The 18953-nt window shown below is 38.9% G+C and overlaps 1 protein-coding gene and 1 long non-coding RNA gene across 2 annotated transcripts; one reads left to right on the forward strand and one right to left on the reverse strand.

Moving 5' to 3' along the window:
- Window positions 1–1199: 1199 nt before the first annotated feature.
- Window positions 1200–16619, reverse strand: LOC121889743 (RLA class II histocompatibility antigen, DP alpha-1 chain-like). The gene is made up of 4 exons (XM_042401942.1): window positions 16401–16619; window positions 16063–16308; window positions 2149–2433; window positions 1200–1744 (listed from the first exon to the last, which is right to left on the reverse strand). Exons 1-4 carry the CDS (start codon window positions 16471–16473, stop codon window positions 1623–1625), a joined length of 726 nt encoding a protein of 241 aa, XP_042257876.1. The 5' UTR covers window positions 16474–16619; the 3' UTR covers window positions 1200–1622.
- On the forward strand, window positions 11924–15830 carry LOC121889833. The gene is made up of 2 exons (XR_006093664.1): window positions 11924–12004; window positions 15689–15830. It is a non-coding gene; the product is annotated as an uncharacterized LOC121889833 (long non-coding RNA).
- Window positions 16620–18953: the final 2334 nt, after the last annotated feature.

Below are 18953 nucleotides of genomic sequence, written 5' to 3' on the forward strand. Positions count from 1 at the left end.
AGCATAGCTTTCTCTGCATCTTCTCCACATTTTGACCTTACAATCCAACTGCTGTAGGCAGAATCTGGACTCATCGCTGAACATAACGTTCCTCCACATGTTCAGGTTCCAGTGCACATGTTGCCGACATCAGTGCAAACGGGCCTGATGGTGAAGGGCAGTCATGGCAGGCCTCCTGGCAGAGACCGGAGATTGGCTGCGTGCAGTCTGTTCCGGATTGTCTGGGCAGAGAGCCACCAGCCATATCATCCTGCAAACCTTGACTGCAAATCTGTAGAAGACAGCCTACGGTACCTAAGTGCTGACAGGGTGAGGAAACAGTCTTCTTGGGTGTCGACTTCCTGGGACGCCCACGATGCGGCCTGTCTCTGACATCCCCTGTAATATGAAACTTGGCCTTCACTTTGGAGATGGTACTAGGGCTCACTCCAAATAATGCCGCAACTTGGTTTTGCGGAACACCAGCTTGAAGTTGCCCCGTCACACGGGCCCTATCCAGATCAGTCAAACGTGGCATGTCGATTCTTGGAGCAGACACCTGCTGACCACTGTACCAGGGCCCAAGCTCACAGGTGCTGCCAATCAGGTGCCTGATTAGCACCTGATTGGCAGCACCTGATTGGCAGCACCTGGGGGTACCAGAAGCTCAAAACAAGAGTCAATAGCAACAGCAAAATAAGCTGGCAAATTTTTCATGGGCGCAACCCACATACTCAGCTCTGCTGCTCATCCCACAAATGCATGTTCCTTACAAATGTGGCACCATTTAAAAGGGAAATAAACAGGCTTTCCAACGGTATAAGATTTATTGCCAAGAAGCATCGTTACAACAAAGAAATAATCTACCAAACACAAATTTCCTTACTTTTTGTGCTAAATTTATTTATAAATCAATAAACTACCAATCACTGTCATTATCATTGTAATGAGGTGAAAAACATCATTTAATAGAAATCCTAACCACATGAAAATATAAATGTTTACTTAATTTCTCTATCTGGAAACCTGATGTTAACAATACATACATGTTTTAAACAGAGCAGCATGATTTAATGTAAATGATTTTTTTTTTTTTTTATGCAGCAGATGTTCATGGATTTTACTTTGTTTTTTACAAAGTGTCAGTTTGTAGTTGGATCAGGTGATCACAGCTCAGAACAGCCTGTGTGGCTTTTAGTGACAAAACCAGATGCAGAAGATAAGAATAAGAAATACTTTATTAACTCAAAGGGAAATTTAAGTGTCATACCAACAGTATTGATACAGCAAACATCACACAGAAAGTAGAGGTTCAGCCTGTATAACTGTTTCAACAGCTTTTTAACTATACAGGATGCAGCAGTATATCAGTTATCAAAATGATGTTGAAGCAGTTATTATACAGGCTGAACTTATAACAAAATCTATGAGTTATTAAAGTATTTTGGTCCCAGTTTTAACAAACAGCTTTTTTTTCACCTGCAAATCACTAAAAAACACAGACTACATTTCATAGAAAAAGATTTACAAAACTGATTTAAAAGTAAAATCTTTTACACACCATAAGTCTTAAAGCTGATTTACACATGAGATGCACAGCAATGCTAACAACTGGTTTACATGACATCATCAGCCCCAGCCAATCAGCTGCACTCATTTCCTTTGATGAGGAAGAAGGTTCCAGCTGCCACACCGAGCAGACCGACAGTCAGACCCAGTCCACAAAACACTGCAGGTCCAACACCTGGCTGCTTCACCTCCACATCTGGAGACAGAAACACAGAAACATTAACACACTGCTGCACCTCCACATCTGGAGACAGAAACACAGAAACATTAACACACTGCTGCACCTCAACATCTGGAGACAGAAACATTAACACACTGCTTCACCTCAACATCTGGAGACAGAAACACAGAAACATTAACACACTGCTTCACCTCAACATCTGGAGACAGAAACACAGAAACATTAACACACTGCTTCACCTCAACATCTGGAGACAGAAACACAGAGACATTAACACACTGCTGCACCTCAACATCTGGAGACAGAAACACAGAAACATTAACACACTGCTTCACCTCAACACCTGGAGACAGAAACACAGAAACATTAACACACTGCTTCACCTCAACATCTGGAGACAGATGTAAATAGTTTCTCACCCCAGAACCTGGTCAGTGGTTGGGTCAGTGCTGGGTGAGTCACTCTACAGCTGTAGATGTCTCCCTGCTGAGGGATGAACTCCAGTCTGGAGATCTGGCTGAAGGAACCGTCTTTGTTGGGGAAGGGAACATTGATGCTGGTTCCTTCAGTCACGTTGTCTCCGTTCTTGGTCCAGTAGACTTTAACAGGAGCAGGGAAGAAACCAGTCACATGACAGATCAGCGTGTTCTGGACTCCCAGCTCCACATTGTCCCTTTTGTAGATGATGGGACTAGAAGGAGGATCTGAATAGAAATACAGTTCAAATCAATAATGCTGCATATTTATACAGTAAAATAAAACACAAACATACACACAACTGGTTTAATGTCAGATATGATGTTGTAATAATATTGTCTTTAAGTTTTTACTTTTCAGTCCTCTCTGTATACAATAACCTTTCTGTCGCTGGAGGATCTTTTTATCAGCGAGCAGTCAGACTTTTTCTCTTCAAGCAGGAAGAATAATGTAGATAAAATAACAGAAAATATGTCTGCCAACTGAATACAATGTTATGATTACACTGACTTTACATACATGACTTTCAGTGGTCAGTTGAAATGAATCATTTGATGCAGTGTAAACATTAAAAACAGTTGTGATGACCCTGCTGTTTGGGTTAGCTGTGTCGTTCACCTGTCTCTGTCTCTACAGGTGTGTCATCAACACCTGGTGCAGCTGTTCCTGCAGCTGCTGCTCCTCTCTGCTCCTCTCTGCTCCTCCCTACAGGCCCCCTGTTTGTTATGTTGCTGTCTTAGTTTCAGACACACACACACACATTCACCACACATGCACACCTAACACCACTGACTCTACTACTATTCACATTCCACTCCTCATTAATATTTAGTTGTTTCTTTAAAGGGAACCTATTATGATTTTCCTTATTTTCAGTCAGATATATATAATGTTACGATGTCAGATGTTCATATTAAAAGTGGCCAAAGTGTCAGATAATGAGGTAAACATATGTAGCAGTATTATATATATATGTACATACATACATTATATATATATATATATATATATATATATATATATATATATATATATACATATATATATATATATCAGTAATCCCTGTGAGCAGAAAGTAGCAGCCTCAGACTGCTCAGACTGATCTGAAAGGTTTCGAATAGTTTTTTCTACTTTCAGGCCAAGTTGACGTCGGCTGGTGATGGATTTCTTTATATGGTCGTCTGCTCCACGCCAAGCCATGACTTAAACTTAAACTTTAAGTTTTTACTCTTCAGTCTTCTCTGTATACAATAACCTTTCTGTCTTTCTTAAAAGTGGCCAAAGTGTCACATAATGAGGTAAACATATGTAGCTCTGCTCTGAACGTTTCCAACAGTTTTTTCTACTTTCAGGCCGAGTCGGCTGGTGATGGATTTCTTTATATGGGCGTCTGCTCCACGCCAAGCCATGACTCCATTACACAGCAGCAAAGTAAAATAAGTAGTTCACCTGTTGGAAGTGCTATGGTCGTCTGCGGCTCCTCATCAAATATCATCATCACTGTGTCTGTTTCTGCTGGTACTCTTCCTCTCTGCATTATTTCTAACTGATCTGCTCAACAAACAGCTCCAGATATCTCCACATTGTTGTGTCAAATCGTTTTTAGTGCTGTTAACTCAATTGGCTTCTCTCAGTGTGTAAATAATCCCACTCACTGTCTTAATCACACCCTCCACCTTGCTCTGACTTATGGGATTGAAATTGAACATTTAATAATTTTTCCACAAAATCCTATTTTATCAGATCATTACTTGATAACTTTTGAATTCCTGTTACTGGATTATACACCATTAGATAAAAATGTCTTCAATAGATGTCTATCTGATAGTGTTGTAGATAAAGGAAGCAGTTCCATCAGTACTGAATTCACTGCCATGTCTCAATACTACAGAGGACTCTTATGTTAACTTTAGTTCCTCCCAAACTGATAATCTTGTTGATAGTGCTGCAGGCTCACTAAGACAAACACTCGACTCCATCGCCCCCTTAAAAAAGAAGATGATAAAACATAAGAGGTTAGCTCCATGGTTTAACTCCCAAACCTGCAAATTAAAGCAAACATCGCAAAAATTGGAAAGGATTTGGCGTTCCACCAAAGTAGAAGAATCTCACTTAGTCTGGCAAGATAGTGTTAAAACATATAGGAAGGCCCTCTGTAATGCCAGAGCCGCCTATTACTCAGCATTAATAGAAGAGAATAAAAACTGCCCTAGGTTCCTTTTCAGCACTTTGGCTGACAAAGAGTCATAACTCTACTGATCCATGTATTCCTATAGCTCTCAGTAGTAACGACTTTATGAGCTTCTTTAATGATAAAATTCTAACTATTAGAGACAAAATTAACCACCTCCTGCCCTCAACAGGCACCGTTCTCTCCCCAAACACAGGAACCTTAGTAACAGCAGTAAATCCTGACATATATTTGGACTGTTTTTCTCCAGTAGACTTGTCTGAACTAACTTCAATGATTTGTTCAGCTAAACCATCAACCTGTCTCTTAGATCCCATCCCAACTAGGCTGCTTAAGGAAGCCTTACCCTTAGTGAGCACTTCTTTACTAGATATGATCAATCTGTCTTTAGTAACAGGCTATGTACCACAGTCCTTTAAAGTAGCTGTAATTAAACCTCTTCTTAAGAAGCCTACTCTTGATTCAGGTGTTTTAGCCAATTATAGACCTATATCTAACCTTCCATTTCTCTCTAAGATCCTTGAGAAAGCAGTCTCTAATCAGTTATGTGACTTTCTACATAACAATAGTTTATTTGAGGATTTTCAGTCAGGATTTAGAGGCATCATAGCACAGAGACAGCACTGGTGAAAGTCACTAATGACCTCCTAACTGCATCAGACAAAGGATTTGTCTCTATACTTGTCCTGTTAGATCTTAGTGCCGCATTCGACACAATTGACCATCAAATCCTTTTGCAGAGACTGGAACATTTAATTGGCATTAAAGGAACTGCATTAAGCTGGTTTAAGTCCTATTTATCAGACCGATTTCAGTTTGTACATGTGAATGATGAATCCTCCGTGAAGGCAAAAGTTAGACACGGAGTTCCACAAGGTTCTGTACTTGGACCAATTCTATTCACCGTGTATATGCTTCCTTTAGGTAATATTATTAGGAAACACTCCATAAATGTTCATTGTTATGCAGATGATACCCAATTATATTTATCAATGAAGCCTGATGAACCCAATCAGTTAAACAAACTCCAAACATGCCTTAACGACATAAAGACCTGGATGACCTGCAATTTTCTGCTACTAAACTCAGATAAAACTGAAGTTATTGTGTTTGGTCCTAAACACTCTCCCATTTTAGCTTCGCTGCATTGGCTTCCTGTAAAATCTAGAATAGAATTTAAAATCCTTCTCCTAACTTACAAAGCCCTTAATGGTCAGGCACCATCATATCTTAAAGAGCTCATAATACCGTATTATCCCACTAGAACACTGCGCTCCCAGTATGCAGCTTACTGGTGGTTCCTACAGTCTTTAAAAGTAGAATGGGAGGCAGAGCCTTCAGCTATCAGGCTCCTCTTCTATGGAACCATCTACCGGATTCAGTCCGGGGTGCAGACACCCTCTCTATGTTTAAGAGTAGGCTTAAAACTTTCCTTTTTGATAAAGCTTATAGTTAGGGCCGACCAGGCTCGCCTTGGATCAGCCCTTAGTTATGCTGCTATAGGCCTAGACTGCTGGGGGACTTCCCATGATGCACTGAGCTCCTCTCTCCTCCTCCTCCTCTCCATCTGTTTGTATTCATGTAACATCAATGCATGTCACTAACTTTGCTTCTTCCCCGGAATTTTTTGTGCTTTCTCATCTCACAGGAACCCCGGGTCCTGGGCCGAGCCTTTGCGGTCCTTCACAGTCCTGATGGCATCCTTCCCTGGCTGTTGCTGCTGCTGTTGCTGCTGTTATCGTGTGATTGCTGGAAGCAACCACACATTGTTCTTCTCACTCTTTATTCTTATTCCGTCTTCTGTACGTTTTTTGCCGCGTTTCGACTGCTGCACACTTTGTGCTATAAAAACCATTCAACTGTCAATCTGTGCAACTCATTCAGCAGATGTGTGCTTGTATATTTCTGAAATGTAACATGTTTCAGTGATTTTATATAATTTTTTAAAACATTAAAATTTATAATGGCAGTCTATGGGACGAACCATCCAACTGAGTTGGGACCTTGGTCACTTTGACACTCAACTGCTTGGAAGTCCCTTATCGTACAGACGCCATTCAAACTGTAAAATGTTCACAAAGCTTTAAACTTTCCAAGTTATCAGATTGTTTAGTGATACCTTTTGTAGTTTTTCAGCAATTTAAGCCCAAAGTCAGGGGTTTTGAGGACTTTTTTAGGTCTCACCAGTGTGTCATGTGATCAGGCACAGTGGAGAGCACAGAAATGTTTTTCTAAACTGCTGTCACTCCCACAATTTTAACTCCTCAAGCACATATCTTGCCTCAGTATGTTGCCACAAGCCACCTCTCTCTCAAAATGTAAATACATTTCACATAGGACTTATAGTTTTTGAGATCTGAACCGTAATTAATAGAGAGTCCCTGTCATGTTCTCATTGGCTGCAATACAGTCTGCAGGATGTGTGTCTCCTCCCACTGCAGTTTCTTAAACTTACAGATTCTCTCTTCCTTCAAACACTTTCTACACATATCATTCATTCTCATGTTAAACTAGTCTTGCTTTCACTAATGAACAGCCGAACATAATGGCCTCTAGTTTAATTAGTTTAATGAAGGTAAACTGGAGGTAACAGCTGACGCTGGGTTTCTTCATCCTGATGCAGGCGTGTTATTAATATTCCAGATTGACAGAATATCATATTATACTGAAAAAAATATCAGACACACCATCGAGTATCTGTAACACAGAGTGTAAAGGACTTTGCACACCAAGTCCGTTTTGTATGCGTTTTTTTAATTCGTCATCCGATAAAAATCGTTACGCACAAAAACCTAGCACACTGAGTCCGATGCGTTTTATTATTCTATTCGTTGCGAAAATTCACAGTACAAGGCAAAATGGAGTCATCAAGCAGTGAGGATGATTTCCACTTCTTGAAGGAGAAAGAAAAAGAAAAAGGAAATATTGTCCATCCAAACCTGAGAAGACGTCAAGAGCAGGGAAAGTTTCACCTGTTGATAAAGGAGCTGCGGAATTATCCCGATCATTTCCAGGTCAATTTCAGGATGTCAGTGGTCCAGTTTGATACACTTCTAGCAATACTGGAACCACACATTAAAAAGAAGACGACCAATTTCTGGTACTTTTTTGAAAAGAACCAAGAAAGTTGAGCTTCATTAGTAAGAACGTTTTGTAATCAATCAATACATTCATCTTTGAAATTAGTGGGAGAAAAATTTAGTATTTAATGCCATCTCTCCATTTTTCCATGAATGGATCAAGAGCAGAATTATCGTATTTGGCTCACTAAGACATGAACATTATTTATAAGCTAAATTAGCCACAGCTTTTCCAACTGATCTGTTTGTGACTGTCAGGCATCATTTAATTATGAAAATCTTGTCAGCAGCAGTCTGAGCAGCACAGAGACGCACAGACAGGTGAGCTGCTGCAGCCTCAAAAATGTTCTTACCAAGGTTAAAACCAAACCTACACCCCTGCTTTAAATTGTTCCATCAATTTATTAACCTAGTTGCAAACACACATGTCTGTTCGTTCATCAGTTCATTTGCTATTTGTATGATTGTAGATATCTCAGCACTGGGGACTCATTTACCACCATCGCCAGCAGTGCCCAGGTTGGGCATCAGCACCGTGGGGAAGATTGTGAGGGAAACCTGTAACCAAATCTGGCTGCAACTCAAGGACAAATACATGCCAGCTCCAACAGAGGAGATCTGGAAGAACACGGCAAGAAGGTTCAGCTCTGGATGGGATGCATGTCAGAATAGAGGCCCCTGCAAACACAGGTTCCCTTTTTTAATTATAAAGGCACCTTTTCCACTGTCCTCCTCGCCTCAGTGGATGCGGATTACCGTTTCCTTGCCATAGACGTGTGGAGCTATGGTGGGAATAGCAACAGAGGCATATTTGCAGATTCTGTGCTGGGACAGGCCCTCCAGCGTGGAACACTGAATGTCCCATCTGCACCTGAATTGTGGAAGGTCAATCATGTAATTGTGGCAGATGAGGCTTTTCCCATGAAGCCATACCTCCTCCCTACCCTGGAAAGTGTCTTGAAGAGGACAAGTGCATCTTCAACCTCCGCCTGTCAAGAGCACGTTGCATATCAGAAAATGCGTTCGGCATTCTGACCCAGTGTTTCAGGGTTTATAAAGGCTGATGGAGGTGAACCCTGACCTGGCAGACAGCATCGTCAAAGCAAGCTGCATATTAGGCAAATACCTGCGCAATGAAGTGGAGGGACCAGCCAGCCAGGATGACAGCTTTGATGTTGGCGATGCCAGAGCGTGTCTACAGGAGATCCAGAGGTCAAGTGGCAACCGGGCATCTGCAGAGGCTCTGTGCATGATAGTTGGCCAGCATGATGCTGGCCAACTATCATGCTATCATGGCAGGACGACCGTGTGCGCCGCGGACTTATAGGTTAGAGATAAGGCAATGTAACCGTAGAAGATAGAAGATGTCAGATATTTTAAATTTGTTTGACTGTTGTTCATAGGTTCAATACTGTACAGTTAAATACATTAGCTGTTATTGTTATTTTTGTAAATGCCACACTGAACCAGATATTGTTCTACAAATATGTACATATAAAGTGAAATAACAAAAGACCAATGAACTCGTTCCGTTTATTATGCATTCATAAATATAAGGACTGCACACCTGCAGATCGACAGGTGTGTTGGAGAAAACTATGGGTCGACAATAGTAGAACAAAGAACTCCCACAAAATGTCTTCTGTGCTTGTAATTAGAGGAGATTTATTGGGAACAATGTTTTTGGTACGCAGTTCTTTGTTTTGCAATCATAAATACAAGAACCTGCTGCTCAGAAGAGCACAACCTGAACCTATGCAGACAGAGAAATTGCTATATTAAAAATCAATAATAATACATTGTTAACTAAAAAAATAATAAATTAGTAATAATTGTTTTGAAATTTAAATTACATTTAAACATTGTAACATGTTGAACAACAACAATAATTATTTACAATATGTACACAACTATCACGCCTGGAAATTAAGAATGATGGTATGTTGGATCCTGGAACTGCAGATAGAAGACCCCCCCCCCCCCCCCCCCCCAAGGTAGCTTCATGAACCAGCTGCTGCATCTTAATCTTTACATGGGAAAGTTTCTCTCATGCTGGGGGCCAAGCTGAAGAGAAAGGTGGACACTTCGTCTGTCTGCTGCTCCTGCCAAGCCTGACACTGCTGTTGCTCTGCCTCTCGCTCCTTCTCTCTCACTTCATCCCTTGCTTCTCTCCACTGCAGGTACCTGGCTAAACTATCTCCACTCTCTGTCTGCGTCTTTGATTTGGCACCGTGTCTACCTGAAGGGGCTGAGCTGTCCTCCCTCTCTGTCTGTGTGCTGCCCTCATCATCTATGTCATCACCCAGCTCAATATTACTATCTGACCTGTTGAAAATAGTCTAGTCTGACTTATGAAATGATACTGTGTGGCCATTAAATTGCACTCTGCTGTAACTTAAGCATCATCGTTGCTGTTGTACATTTCCAGTTACCATCTCTTTGTTGTGGAAGATTTCAGGAAGGACGTTGTTTCCATATACTTCCACCTATTTTTCCTGCTGGTTTCCTGTCCACTTCTGCCCTGCTTCTCTCTCTTTTTGTGGACGTATGTGTCCCTCAGGTAACACCAAGTTTTCTTCACTGCTTCAACTAACATAATACAAAACAAGGCAAATTAGCTTAGCTGTCTAGAGCACAATCACTACTGTCTCATCTTCTGTACATCCTCTGTTTTGTTATCAGTACCAACCATCCCCAATTCCAAGCTGCTCTGCAATCACCTGCCACAATCTGTCTTTGAATTCCACATCTCTATATTCTTTGCTTTCTTTCTCATAAGGTGCTTTGTGCTGGGAGATGAAATGGATAAGTTTCTCTGATGCCATTTTGGATGATGATGTTTGCGTGTACGGTGGCTCTGAGTAGTCAAACAACTCTTTTAACTGATGCAAAAAACGCAGAAAATTGAACCTGCTCCAAAAACTTTAATGACGGATGAAACTTTCGGAGTCAGTGTGTAAACGTGATTGACACAACGTGACGTTGTATTTATTTTTTGATGTGTGACAATTTCGGACAAAAAAAACGGACTTGGTGTGCAAAGACCTGAACACTGTATGAAAGGATAAATAAAGTCACATCATTCAGTACTGATAAGAGAAATATTTCCTTCATGAAATATATTGGTTGATAATCAATGATAATAATAATTTAACATTTATATGAGGTAAATGTTAGTCTGTGTGGAGGCTGCTGGATCTCAGTGATGATCTGAAATGTTACAGATGTTGAACTGTAATGAGGTTCAGTAGCTGCTGAGGAACAATCCACACAGCTCAGTATTTTCTATTAGCCACACTTTTTATGATCTAATATAACCTCAGAATAATAAAACAGTCAGTAAATGTAACTGTCAACTAATAAAGAAGTATTGGTTATTAAGTTCCCGTTCATATTATCTGTTGAGTGTTTAACTGAAGCTTCACTTGCTGCAGAAACAGTTACATCAGTGTTGTGATTCCTCAGTAAACTCAGGTCAGACTTTAAATACATTCAGAGTTTTACTGAGTGTTTTTTACCTTTCAGACCTTGTGAACACAGGACACAATAACAGGATGTGATGTTTCACTGTCCTGCTTAAATAAAGCTGATGATTTATGTATTCGTTGTTTTACAGCCTGTTCTAGTGACTGTGTGTGAGGATAAAGTCAGTGTGTGATGTGATGCTGCAACACTGAGTGCTGCCACTACACGAAAATCACCAACAGAAACATGGAAATAACAGATGCAGCCCAGTTTAAAATATGCATACATAAATAGTTGTTTGTGATAAATAAATAATTAAATAAATAGGGTTTGTTAAAAGAGTATGGTTAAAATTCATATTTCTCATTGTGTGTTTAAAAAAGTCAAGTTCATGGATAAAAATGTTAAGGATGTTAAAAATGCATACATGTATTTTATTTTATTTCTTTTTGATAAAATAAGCTGCTAATTAAATAGAGTGGTATCTTTCTAGAGAGGTGAATATGGTCAAATAGGTTTGTGTGTTACTTGGCTGACGTGTGTGTGTGCAGACAGGGGGAGTAAGAGAGAAAGAGGAGAGAGACTAGAGGGGCAGAGAGGAAAGCAGGAGGTGAACGAGCTAATGCGGGAGTTTTTCTGGTGGATATCCGAAGTTGTGCAGGAAAAGGTATAGATGAGTCTTAGATTGTCAGCTCGATAATCTGTACGAGGACATGTTTTGAGAGTAACAGATAACTTCTACCCGAAGTCTGCTGCGCTGTAGCCAATTAGAAAGAGGCGGCTCGTTAATGAAGTGAGCGGTGAGTTAGCAATGTGAACAGACTGTAGGCTGCTGCTAGCTAACCCAGCTCGACAAAGTAGCTTCGTCTGGACTTATTCCGACCTGGAAACGAGGGACGACAACCAGATATCGCTCTGAGCCACCCGGGGATGCGGAGTTCCTCTGGCAACGCTGGATAACCACCAAACTCCGTGAATATGCCCGAGTGCTGCCATCCTGCTCATGGACAGACACCTGTGGACTGTTAGCTTTCTCTGGAGGATGCCATAACTCTGAAAAAGGTACCGATCTGCTTTATTTGTTTCATGCTCTAAACTTGAGTGAAGCGACCACTAAGTTTTAGTCCCTACGATCACAAGCACCGCATCAGGCCTGCAACGCTTTTATTTTATTTTATTATATCCTTTTTTCCGGCTTAGCATAGAGTGATTATGTGTGTGTGTTTGGTCACTAAAATAATTCATTGGAAAAGATAAAAGCATATAATTTATTTTATTTAAAGGTAAAAAGGGAAAACTACTGTGTGACTTGAAAAACAAAAGCAGTGAACACTCCTGAGATTTAAGTTTATATTATTTTATTTAATTTTGCTTTAGAATTAAAGGAGGAAATTATTACTTTTAATTTTAAACGGTTTCTGACTGTGTTTATTATTTCAGAGGTTAAAGGATATATAGCCTTCATACACTAGTTGTTAGATTGTGGTGCTATTGTACTGTATTAAAGGGTTAGTACACTCAGTTATTTGTTATATTGTGGTCTCACAATAAGTCAAATTCAAGAGGTATAGGATTTCCAAAGTGACCAAAGCTAAAAACATTAAATTAATCAGAGTCAATATAACAAAAGAAATTAGAATAAAGAACTCAGGGCCCCATCTACATAATACAGAGGGTAGACATAGAAAACATTCTCAACATAAATAGTGAAGCTCATAAAGTCCTTTTAAAGTGACTAATGTCATACAGTGAAATATTCTATCTACTTTAATAATCAGCAGTCCCACTCAGTCAGGTTTCCTTGAGCATTTTCATGTCTTCATCTTTAATAGTGAGATCTGGATTGATGACCTTTGTCACATCTCTGTGCAGCATCACATTACTCTCCATCTAAACTCAGTCCTGGCAGGAATTTGGCCCCCCCCCCAGGAGAAATCTACATCAACACTGTTTTACTGCACAGGCTGAGCCCCGGACTCAATGATGTAAAAAGGCCCATGATAAATAAAATGAAATTCACAGGGAGGAAAAAACTCCTCTGGGTCTACAGTCTAGACCTGCTCTATGTGAAAGAGCCCTGAGATAACTGCTGTATGATTTGGTGCTTTAGAAATAAAAACTGAATTGAGCATCACCTCGTGTTTAGTATCTCTGCTGCTCCTGAGTGGAAACCAGAAGTACGATGTTTTGTTGTCAGCAACAGTTGTCACATTTTTACATGTAGTTTCACTCTTTTTTCACTCTCGTTCTGTTTCTAAGAAGTTTTATTAACCATCTGAACTTCAGTTTGCAGCAGTTACTGTTATTCAGAATATTTGTCACCGTGTGACACCGGAGTGGGAAATTGATCAAGTGTGACAGATGTAACTGATGTAACAGTAACGGTGATATTCCCCTGCATGAGGCTCTGGTAGGTGACTGTGTCGATGCCTGTTCAAAACACTGTAAACGTTAACAGCATTAAATCGTTTATATAGTCTTCTTGTCAGTCTTATATTCCATCATGAATCTGATGTCAAGTGGACCTGAGAACAGTTTCTACTCTCATACAGACTATAAGTCAAACATACAGTCTGAGGTCTGTGTGTGTTCAGTTGAACACAGTGTGGTTAGCTTCTAGCTGCTAGCTGTTAGCTGTTAGCTTCTAGCTGCTAGCTGTTAGCTGTTAGCTTCTAGCTGTTAGCTGCTAGCTGCTAGCTGTGGCAGGTTGTGATAGTGTTACATCCAGTTTAATTTGTGAATCAACATCTGTAATGTTATCTACCATCCATCATGTTTATATTAAAGGCTACAGACATTTATCTCTCATTACAACAATATTCTTACATGATTCATCACGCTCATCCATCCATATTAGACATGACTGTTAACTCTCATTTAACAAATAGTGACAGAGATTGGATAATGTTTATGTACAGGTGTAGAAACTAAGGTCACTGCAGGGTTCAACAGTCTGTATAAGTTCAGTTAATATATCACAACAGCTGTCTGTGGATGTTACTGACTGATGTTCTGCAGTGATTTCATGCTGATACTGTGCTTAAAGGCCAACTATTAGTTCTCAGTAATAATAATAATTATTAGCTAATATTAAAGAAAAGAGGAAGTAACTGCAAATGTCAATCAATCATTAACAAAATGTTGTTGTTGTCCGTCTCATGTTTGTATCAAATATCATTATTAATCTGATGTGAAGTGTTTCTACTGTCATTCAGCCTGTAACAGACAGTCTGGAGTATGTTCACCTCCAACACAGCTGGAGTCAGCTGTAGCAAAGCCTGATAAATCCAGATTAACCTGTGACTGATAATTTATGACATCTATATATATATACCATCAATCATATTTCATATTAAAGGCAGCACACATTTATCTCTCTGATCACAATGATATATTTACATTATCCAGCACATCACACAGGGGAACATCACCAGTTCATCCACACTCTGTTAATGTTTTTCTACACCAGAGCTGGTGTGATGTTAAGGATTTGATTTGGGTGTACAGATGTCACTTTCTGCTCATTTTACTTTTGATAGTCCGACGCCCATTAACTGGTAACTAACTGGTTAATTTATAAGAAAAGTTGTGACGTAGTTTTTGTTTGTGAGAGTCGTCAGCAATCAGTGATCACAGCTAACGTTAGCTCGACTATTAGCTCATCCTTCTTCTCCTCAAAGTGTTTTTAATGTGTTTAGTCACAGCAGCTCTCAATGACATAATGTACTCGGGCTCGAGGTATGAATATGAATAATATTACTAATACAAGACGACCCTGATTATAAGACATCTGTTTTTGGAAAAATAACGTTACTTATTGAATATAACTTAAATCATAGTATAGTTACATACTCGCTCTCTCCTGCAGGCTCGGGGAAGCGGTATCATTTGGTTTCTGTATCATATATGTTTGCTTCACTATGGGTTTATATTTGTATTTGGTGCTGCAACAGTCATAAAATTAAAAAATGAAACTACAGTCATGAGTGATTGTTGATGTGTTTACAGGTTGGACGGTAGTTGAGTGGTGACGGTACTGGTGGGGGAGGCTTCAGCCTGACTTCATTTATCACATGATAGTTTGTTTTTCTCTTTTCTATCATCTTCTCTCTCTGTAGTCTCTACATGTCTGAGTGGTTTTAAGGAGCGTTTATTCATCTCCTCTGAGTTCTGACCTCAGGTAGTAATAATGTGTGATCGTATGGAAACTAATTCAGAGGTTTCCTCCGGTGGTGTCGGTGGTCTGAGGTGGTTTAAGGTGGTTTAAGGTGGTCTGAGGTGGTTTAAGGTGGTCTGAGGTGGTTTAAGGTGGTTTAAGGTGGTCTGAGGTGGTTTAAGGAGGTTTAAGGAGGTTTAAGGTGGTTTAAGGAGGTTTGAGGTGGTTTAAGGTGGTCTAAGGTGGTTTAAGGAGGTTTAAGGAGGTTTAAGGTGGTTTAAGGTGGTTTAAGGTGGTATGGGAGTATTGTCACATGTGTTGTTGTCAGGTGACCTCTGTCCATGTCTCTGTCTCTCTGCTCTCTGAGGGTCAGAACAGGAATCAAACCCAACATTTCATCTCTTTTACAGTTTGTTCAACGTTCATTCTAACAAACTTTTGCTTCACAGGTGAAATGTAAGTTTTAGCACATTGAGCCAATTTCATTACTGTAATATTGTCAGTCATACTTCAGCATGTGTTCTTACAAAGATGTTGCTGTTTCAGTTCTTAACCTTTAACCTTTAACCTTTAACCCTACCTGTCCACAGGTAATGCAGTTATGTTGTTTTCAGCTTCCTGCTGCCTGCAGAGTTTAGAGACCTTCACTGCTGCAGTTTGATCAACAACTTTACTGCCTGTTAGTGTTAATTATTGATTATTATTCTGATTAAAACACTTTTATCGTCTCCAGTTTGTTTGTTGTTTGTGCTGCTGATGATACAGCACATATGAGAACATACATATAGAACATAGTAACACTGACACATGTAACTGTCCTGCACTCTGACAGCTTCAGTACTTACACACTTCACCTCTGATCACACTATAGAAACCATTTATTCAAGTGTCAACTCTGAGTTACTGATCTGCAGTTTAAATAGCAGTAAAGTGACAGACGTATTAAATTAGATTTAGTCTTTACCGAGTTCTGGTGAGATGTCCTTCACAGCATTACGAGTCTTCTCCAGGTTTGATTTGCAGATCTGTTGATTAGTCACAGCATTTTCATAATGTCCTGGGAAGCTTGGATGACCTGCAAAGTCGGGCAGAGCATCAACTCCTCTCTGGTTTTTGAAGTCTGCGTACCACTTCTCATTACCCTCCATTCCATACATCTCCTCTCCATCAGAGTCTGAACAGCCGTTGATAAAAAGATCTTCATGTAGAACTGAAGAGAAAACAGAAACACTGATGTTTAATCTGTCTGTGTTTGTCTCAGTGTATCAGAGCTGAAATGAGTTTAAAGAGTCAAACACTTACTGTCTGCTGAGACACAGGAGAGGATGAGGAGCAGCTCCCACACCTTCATAACCTTCATCACCTTCATCTTCATCAGCTGAAACTCTCTGAAACTCTCTGACAGACTCTGAGCGACTGACAGAAAGTCAGCAGCAGCTGAGCTCTTACACACAGCTCAGCCAATCACAGAGCAGAGATCATGTGATGTCATCAGTGACCAGGTAGACTCAGACAGCTGCAGACGGACTCGATCAGTAATCAATACTTTGTTTATTGATGGAGTCCAGTTGAACTTTTTATTGATGAAGAGATTTAAAAGTTTTAGTTTTGTTTCAGATTCGTCGTTAAACAGTTAAAATCTGAAAGTATTGATCTCATATCGAGAACTTTCAAGTTCAAAGAAACACAGTATTTAAATCATGAAAATAGTTCCCAGTTTATTCTGCATCATTTTAGACATAAATAAATACAAAAAATGTGATCATTTATCACAAAATCAAACAAATCTGTAATAAAATGAGTTTTTCTGTTTGAAGTTTCTGTGTAAAAACAACTTGTCACGTACGATTTAAGATAAACGTCTGTCTGCTGCATTAATTCCACACAGTTTAAATAAATAGTGAAGAAATGAAGGTTCACACTTTTACAAGCTGAATATTGATCAGTTCAGGTTTAAACAACCTGTAACTACCAGTGGTTGAGTTTGAACTGGTTTAGTTTAATCAGTGATGGATATTAAATTTACCATCATGTTTAGAACAGATTCAGTTGTTCGTACATTTGAGTGAAAGTTACAAAATGTTTTACTTCACAGACTGATAATCACTAATCACAAAGTTCAGGTGTGTTCAGGAATGTCTGTATGAACAAGAACCAGTATGTTTCTGCAGGTTCAGGCTCATTTATATACAGACATATATGGTCAACACTTCCCTCTGTAGTCTTAATGTAGAGTTACCATAGCAACCTGGAAAAACAAAGACAAAAAACCTCACAGGCAGAGCTGGAGAGTAACTAAGTACATTTACTCAAGTACTGTATTTAAGTACAGTTTGAGGTACTTGTACTTTACTTGAGTATTTCCATGTGATGCTACTTTCTACATTTCAGAGGGAAATATTGTACTTTCTACTCCACTACATTTATTTGACAGCTTTAGTTACTTTTCAGATGAAGATTTGACACAATGGATAATATAACAAGCTTTTAAAATACAACACATTGTTAAAGATGAATACAGTGGTTCCCAACCTAGGGGTCGGGCCCCTCCAAAGGGTCAGCAGATAAATCTGAGGGGTGGTGAGATGATTAATGGGAGAGGAAAGAAGAAAAAACAAAGTTCTGATACACAAATCTGTTTTCAGTTTTTGGACTTTTTCTCTAATCTTTGATTTTTGCTGAAATATTGGATCATTTGAACATTTATTGAAATGAAAGCATGTGAGAAGTTTAGAGGGAAAAATCACTATTTGGTGGAGCTGTTAACAACTCATAGACATGTGAAATGTGACCCCGACTACACACTGCTTTTTGTAAGACGTCAAAAGCCAAAAAGGTTGGAAACCACTGGTTTCATCTTTAACAATGTGTTGTATTTTAAAAGCTTGTTATATTATCCATTGTGTCAAAGTAAATTTCTCTTTTTAAAGAACATGTTGGTTCTGATTTGATGTCTTTAGGTTTCAGATCATTGAAGCTGCTGAAGAAAATAGTTTAGCTGTTAATTAAAAATATAGATAAATTAAATACTCACTTTTAAAATGATAATTAGAGTTTTATTTATACACAAATAAATAAATAATGAAATAAACAATGAGTCAATCAATAATTTTATTATTATTATTATTATTTTATTAATATATTTATGATCCTTCAGTCTTAGAAGAAAATGATGCAGTTTAACATTTATTATCCTCACTGTCATTTAAACTCAACTTTCTTATACTATTCAACTTCATTTACTTATTTATTTGTTTGTTTGTTTATTAGTTTGTTTATTTATTAGTTTATTTATTGATTGTATAGTTGGTTAGTTGGTTCTCTTCAGTTGATTACATCATGATTGTTAACATACGTCTGTTGGTAATAAAGCTACAGTCAACCAACTATACAATCAGCTGCTCTTTGACATGTTTTCTCTTTCACAGGACGTCTGTTTGATTTACAATCATCAATGAAAGTTCAACATTCAGTAGTTGCAGCTGAAGATGAAGAAACTGGAGAAGAATATAAACACAGCAGAGATTCATGGTTTAGACTTTATTTAATTTACTTGTTGTCTTCACAGCTTGAACAAAATGAGTGAAAATAAATAAATAACACTTTAATTTCTTACATTATAACTGCTAAACTTTCAAATAAAATGATTCACTCCAACATGAAGGTGACTATGAATAAATGAGGATTAACTTAAATAAGTATTTTAGTAAAAGTTCCTCACAGTTCTTCATCTTATGTTTCTGAACACAGGCGAGACAGAAGTGATGCGATTATTAAAAGACGTCTGCTGGGATTCTGTTTCAGTCCGTCAGAGATTCTTTGACACAGAGTTAAATTAAGATTGACAGTAAACCT

The sequence above is a fragment of the Thunnus maccoyii genome, chromosome 22 (genome assembly GCF_910596095.1).
Source record: "Thunnus maccoyii chromosome 22, fThuMac1.1, whole genome shotgun sequence".
Lineage (NCBI taxonomy): Eukaryota > Metazoa > Chordata > Actinopteri > Scombriformes > Scombridae > Thunnus > Thunnus maccoyii.